General features: G+C 41.4%; 1 protein-coding gene across 1 annotated transcript; it reads left to right on the forward strand.

Moving 5' to 3' along the window:
* Positions 1 to 209: 209 nt before the first annotated feature.
* LOC145998940 (heat shock protein 70 A1-like) lies at positions 210 to 5,328 on the forward strand. The gene is made up of 2 exons (XM_083135743.1): positions 210 to 566; positions 3,388 to 5,328. The coding sequence occupies exons 1-2, from the start codon at positions 390 to 392 to the stop codon at positions 5,131 to 5,133; spliced, it is 1,923 nt and encodes a 640-aa protein (XP_082991869.1). The 5' UTR covers positions 210 to 389; the 3' UTR covers positions 5,134 to 5,328.
* The last annotated feature ends 1,834 nt before the right edge of the window (positions 5,329 to 7,162 follow it).

Below are 7,162 nucleotides of genomic sequence, written 5' to 3' on the forward strand. Positions count from 1 at the left end.
TTAGGCTTAGTTTCTGTTGACACTTGATATTCGAGAAACTTCTCAACCTTTCCTCCTTTCCTGCAGGTTCTCAACGCTACTAGGCGTTGCTGTGGCAACGACACTCCTCCGACTTTCGACCAATGAAAACGCAGGATCCGCCCACGTTTGGACCGCTCTAGAGCTTACTCGAAACAGCCTCGAGAACTTTCGTTACGTCACTCGAATAACAGCTGATTTCTATATATAACGAATTCGTCGCGAAAGGCGGCAGTTTCTATCAGAAAGCAAGAAGCGAACAGTCAAGCAGAAGACAAGTAGTGAAGGCTATTCTGCAATTGTTTTGCGAGTGATACGCACAAAAATACTTCTGTTTGTGTTGGTGAACGTTGAGAAGTGACAAGGACGATATGGTTCGAAAAGTTCCAGCGATCGGCATTGACCTGGGCACCACGTACTCCTGCGTGGGTGTGTGGCAGCAGGGAAAGGTGGAAATTATTGCCAATGACCAGGGGAACAGGACAACACCTAGCTACGTCGCTTTCACAGACACCGAAAGGCTAATTGGAGATGCCGCCAAGAACCAGGTAAGTGTCGAATGACATGTGCAAACGCAACGTAAGAAAAAAAAAAATGTTTTATATCAATAGTTTAATAGACTTGCATGTTCACGAAACTATTGAAACTATCTAATCTAGGCAACAGCTAAAGCAAATCACGTGAATGCTCTAGAAGAAATTTTAAGCATAAAAACATTTTTTAGATTTTGGAATATGGCAGAATTTCGAATGAAGAGGAAGATTCGGAAACAACTGCGGGTCCTGCCGAGCCTTAAATTGACAAGGCTAAATATTAAAGAAAGTATCTTGCTTGTATTGGCGATGTTTCAAAACAGGTGTCAACCATTAACTTCTTCTGTTTCGCAATTTTTCCAACAATTTCAATTTTGCAATCTGAGACAGGGGTGTTATCTTTCCCTCCATGATTTTCTTATGCTAAATCTTTAATCATTGGCGGCGGTTAGGGGACATGGGTGGGCAGTTACCCTCCCCCCCACACACACTATCCTCTTAATGCTACGCCTTGTCTACCAAGAGAAAGTAAACTGGACCCCCCCCCTTTTACACCCAATCGTCGCTATTGTTTTTTTATTAATGTAATGTGGAGTAGCATTTAGCCAATGTTACTGATTTTATATTACGGAAATTTCGAAATTTTAAAAATCCCAATGTCATTGTCACATTAACAAATTTTGAAATGAGATTAATTTAATTTGTGGTAGTTCCACTGCAGGAGGCTACAGGAAAGTGCTTGGTGTATTATTTTTTAATATTAATATTACTCTGAGTTGTTTTTGCCATGTACGATAAAAATGATAATGTAGAGAGCTCTTGTGTAGACACTTCGGCCCAACAATGTGTTTAATCTTTCTATTTCTCCAATACCTCCCACTTACTTCGGCCTTAACAAGCCTTCAAAATAATATTGTGAAGTTTAATTGTTTGGTTTGCAAGAGCAGATTTCTTCTCTCGCAAAGGCATACCAAAAGAGAATTAACTAATAATAAAAAGCATAATAATTCTAAATCTCGTCATTCCGGCAGATAACAAAAGTTTTTTCGGGAGATTGAGGTTGATTCCGGAAAACTCCAGGCTTTTTCGGGAGGGTTGGCAAGCCTAATCTCTAATCATTATGTCCGGCTTGTCTGGTTTTCAGTAAATAATAATAAACTTAATAGTGGTAATTTGGATCAAGATATTGTGTGTTAATATCAGCCGGTTCAAATACTGATAGTTGAATACAATTTAAAATTATCAAATCTAAATATCATCAGAGGCCAAAATCCATCCTAACACTCGTTGAAAATAAATAAATGTTTATCATTCTGGAATATACTTTGATATTTTCGCAGCCTCTCCAGTTACAATTCTAATGTATATCTGCCCTATGATGAGGATCCATAACTATTTCAAAATTTTGAAAAGATTCTCTCAAATCATCAACTACTAGTAGTTCAGCTATTTTGAAGCTTCAGCGAGACAACTGGTTGCATAACATGACCTTTCATCTTTATTCATCATTAAGAAGCAGTAGCAGGGGCCAGGAGGGCTGAGCCCTCCTGGAATTACGAACTCGTACCATCAACCCCCCTGGCACTGAGGTCAGCCCCTTTGACATTAGGTAAAGCTATTTTGTGTAATTTGTTTTCAGTGAAAAGTGAAAATGTAGATAGCAGATATTATTTTGCTCACAATTTTGGTGAAGGTTAAATTCAGGGAGCATGAACAGCAATTACATTCATTCATTTTATTTATAAGAAGTCTTAAGTAGCGGCAAGTATTTAGGAGATTCTCTTCTCTAGACTTCAGAAAGTTTCTTCAGAGGGAGCTTCTTTATATGTGCCTCCGTTGCCCCTGTTGCGATCTCTCATTTATACAGAAGTCTGTTTATGTAAATTCCCTCAAAGGTTAACAGCTTCCAAGTTTTGGGAACGAAGAGGAGTTTTATTGTTTCGGCCAGGGAGTGGAATGTACGTTAGGCACTATGACTGAAAATCCATTTTTTCTTGTGTAATATAAATATCTGTATCATCAAACGTGTATGGAGTGTGTAGTAAGGGATGATTTCAGTAGCAGCCAAGCAACACTTCAAGTGATATTTTAAAAGATATAGACAATGTAGTATTTGTGTGATATTTCTAAACTTTATCTAACTTTTCTGGCTACGGGCCTAAACAGTAGTGGTGGCGATTGGGTGCCAAAACTGGGGGGGTTACTTTCTCTTGGTAGACAAGACTTAGAATTAAGAGATCATCATATGGAGCACATGTCCATTGGTGTGAATAGAACCAATTTTAGGGCCTCCATGATGGCATAGTGGTAACGACATTGCCTTGTAATCAAGGAATCGTGGGTTTAATATCTGGTTAAAACCCCCACTTTAAACTGTGAGTCCAGTTCCGAAGTCTGTCTGTGCCTAAAGTTGTGTTGTTGATTTTTTTACAAAATAAACTATTTCTACACTTATCAGGGTTATTACTCCCTCTGTCCCATAATTATTGTCCGGTAAACTTTTGTTTGTTGTCACAAAATACTTGTCCGATATTCAAACTGTGACATTTGTGTATACAGAAGAAGAAAATGAAACACGGGAATGAGTCATACAACGTTATTACTCAAGGATCAGTACAAATTGTCCGATCAAGTATCCAAAAGAACATAAATAAAAAGTTACCATTTTGGCATACCGGACTATAATTATGGGACAGAGGGAGTACTACTTTGTCAGTTTGTTCTTGCTATCATGTTTAAATTTTATGTGTATGCTAAAGTTGGCACATACACAGCTTTTTGTTTATTCTACATGTGGCCAATATTCTCAAAATATGTCTCTCTTGTTTCTTTTCAGGTGGCCATGAATCCAAAGAACACAGTCTTTGATGCCAAGAGGTTGATTGGGCGACGTTATGATGACCCTAAGATCCAGGCTGACATCAAGCACTGGCCATTCACTGTCACCAGCGACGGTGGGAAGCCAAAGATCCAGGTTGAGTACAAGGGGGAAACAAAGAGGTTCAACCCCGAAGAAATCAGCTCCATGGTACTCACCAAGATGAAGGAGACAGCAGAAGCCTATCTCGGAGGGAAAGTAACAGATGCTGTGATCACTGTCCCTGCTTACTTCAACGACTCTCAGCGACAAGCCACCAAGGATGCTGGTGCAATCGCAGGACTCAACGTGCTCAGGATCATCAATGAGCCGACAGCCGCTGCCCTTGCTTACGGTCTGGACAAGAACCTGAAGGGCGAAAAGAACGTCCTGATCTTCGACCTGGGAGGAGGAACGTTTGATGTGTCCATTCTGACGATTGACGAAGGGTCCCTGTTCGAGGTGAAGGCAACTGCAGGAGACACCCACCTTGGGGGAGAGGACTTTGACAATCGAATGGTGAACCACTTCGTTGAGGAATTCAAGAGGAAATACAAGAAAGACCTGACGAGCAACCCGAGAGCCCTGAGGCGCCTTCGTACAGCATGCGAAAGGGCCAAGCGTACTCTCTCCAGCAGCACGGAGGCCAGCATAGAGATCGACGCCCTTTACGAGGGAATCGACTTCTACACAAAGGTTTCCAGGGCTCGTTTCGAGGAGCTCTGCATGGACCTCTTCAGATCGACGCTTCATCCGGTGGAGAAGGCTCTCAACGATGCCAAGATGGACAAGTCTTCCATCCACGACGTGGTTCTTGTTGGAGGCTCCACCCGCATCCCGAAGATCCAGAGCATGCTGCAGAACTACTTCTGCGGGAAGCCGCTGAACATGTCCATCAACCCAGACGAAGCAGTGGCATATGGTGCAGCAGTCCAAGCAGCCATCCTGAGTGGAGACCAGAGCAGCGAAATCCAAGACGTCTTGCTGGTGGATGTCGCTCCTCTTTCCCTTGGATTAGAAACGGCAGGTGGAGTAATGACCAAGATCGTGGAGAGGAACTCCCGAATTCCCTGCAAGCAGACTCAGACATTCACCACTTACACTGACAACCAGCCAGCTGTCACGATCCAGGTTTTCGAAGGCGAGAGAGCCATGACCAGAGACAACAACCTTCTGGGGAAGTTTGACCTCACGGGCATCCCGCCAGCTCCAAGAGGAGTTCCGAAGATCGAGGTGACCTTCGACTTGGACGCAAACGGCATTCTGAACGTGTCTGCCAAGGATTCCAGCACGGGCCATTCCAAGAACATTGTGATAAAGAACGACAAGGGTCGCCTGTCGAAAGAAGAGATCGACCGGATGGTGTCGGAAGCAGAGAAATACAGAGAGGAAGACGAGAAACAGAAGGAGAGAGTGTCCGCTCGGTATCAACTAGAGAGCTACATCTTCAGTGTGAAGCAGGCAGCGGAGGAATCTGGTTCCAGGCTTAGTGAGTCTGACAAAGAGAAGCTTCGTTCAAAGTGTGATGAGGCGTTGAGGTGGCTGGACAGCAATTCACTGGCAGAGAAGGATGAGTATGAGCACCGCATGCAGGAACTACAGAGGGAATGTAGTCCTCTCATGACGATGCTGCACCAGGGGGCTCAACAGGGTGGCAGCTGTGGGCAGCAGGCTGGTTATCAGAACAACTTCCAACAGGGTCCCACAGTGGAAGAAGTTGACTGAGTGCCGAAAGCGTGTGTGAAATAAATTGTGTGTTCGTCAGTGGATATATTGATACCAAAGAAATGTATGTATATGTATACAAATAATGCTCTAATGTATGTTTTCAGACAGTATTTCTGTTTCTAATGTTGGATTTCCAAGTATACTCAGAAACTATTCCGCTAATATTTCAAACAGTGAATATCTCTATTTATTGATTAGCTTTTAATAAATTTATATATTTAAATAGGGTGTTTCATTTCTTACATGAGTGTTGGTATTCATACAGCGAATGGTGAGTGACAAGTGAGATCTTGGTGGTTGTTGTTGATTTGTTGTTTAACGTCCACTTTGTGCACAGTAAGGCTAATCAAGACTGGACCTACAGTTTAAAGTGGGATACGAATCAGTATGTGCCTTCATCGGGTATCAAACCCCTTGATCACAAGGCAACGATGCTACCACTGCGCCATCGGGGTGGCTCTTGAGATATTGGTAAAAGCTTAACTTTTTTTTGTATGGACATATTATATGCACTGTAAGTATAACTTATTTACACTAAACTATGGTTTTCACAAGCATAGGAGACACTATTTTGGTATTGTAATAGTTAGGAGAAATCTCGCATTTTCTTCTTTTGTTTCCAAAGCAGAAGAATCATAATTGATTGTAACTTTGTTTTTAAGTCCACTTTATACACAGATAGGCTAATCGTGACTGACGAATCCGAACCACTAATTGCATATGGCCCCACCTGTCATCGAACCTGGGATCCTTTGATTACTGAGCGATTACATCCATGCCATCGGGGAGGCCCCAGATGGTTTTTAAACTTAAACAAAACTTTACTTTTTATGCCTGCAGTTCAATGCCAAAATACTAGAATTTAAACTTAATTGAAACTTGTGCTCTGAAGGAAGGCATTAGATTGATGATGTGATGTATTTTACTTTGCTTTTCTGCCTCTTTTGGCTAATTGCGAAGATTAGGATGAATGGTGATAATATGAAGGGGCAATCACAAACACGTATGGACAACACACAACAGAAGTCCCACAGAGAAATATACTGGCCATCGGCGCCAGAGACTCGTTAGTGTAAAAAGATGCAGTCCAGGATGTAGACGTGGAAGTGAGGTTGACATTTGGGTGTCCTCAGAAGGCATTAGAATTCAATTGTTTTAAGTCACATTTATGCACAGATAGGATAATCGGTACTGGGCCTACAGTTTAAAGTGGGATCCGAACCAGTGTGCAATGTGCCTATACCGGTTACGAAGGCATTAGAGATTGGGAAACGCAAACGCAGAGGGATTTTCCCCCTTGTCATGGAATTATGTATTGTACACCCAACAGCGAAAGAAACAGTAGGCGAATTGTCCACCACTATTTTCATTCTGTCTGAATTACACAATGTGTTGACAATGAATTGAAATAAAGACGTCAATAAGCAGAGAACAATGCCTGCTTCTAACCAACATAGTTTCATTCCTTAAAACAACGCAGGATGTAGAATAAAAAAGTAATGAAAATAGCGGTGGACAATTTGCTTACCATTATCTTTGCCGTTGACTGTACCAAGATATGTGCATCGTCAGAAAATATAGGCTAAAGGAATCCCCCTCCCTTTTCTTTCATACTCAATATGTATCCTGATACTCCAAGAACAACAATTTCATCTGATGCAGAGTAACATTTTTAAAACCTGTTAAAAAGCTAATCTTGACAATAGGCACACAGTTTTTTTAAAAAATATATAATTATATTTTATAATTATATAAAAATATATGCCGAATTATTGTTAATTTCTAGCATATGCAAAAGAGTATCTTGCTTTAAAGCAGGGGTTCCCAAACTTTTTCGTTCCACGGTGCCTTTAGTGTTTCAAGATATTTCCGCGGCGCTCCAATCAGAATGTAAGCCTATCTAACACTTGCAATGCTCAGTTAGTGTGGTTAGGTTGCTTGCCTTAAGTTAACAAATATAAACATATTTTGAATTCAGAAACATTTTATATGTAAGTACTAGGACAGCGCATATTTTGAACAATCA

This window comes from Lepisma saccharinum, chromosome 14, assembly GCF_977018435.1.
Source record: "Lepisma saccharinum chromosome 14, izLepSacc3.1, whole genome shotgun sequence".
Taxonomy (NCBI): domain Eukaryota; kingdom Metazoa; phylum Arthropoda; class Insecta; order Zygentoma; family Lepismatidae; genus Lepisma; species Lepisma saccharinum.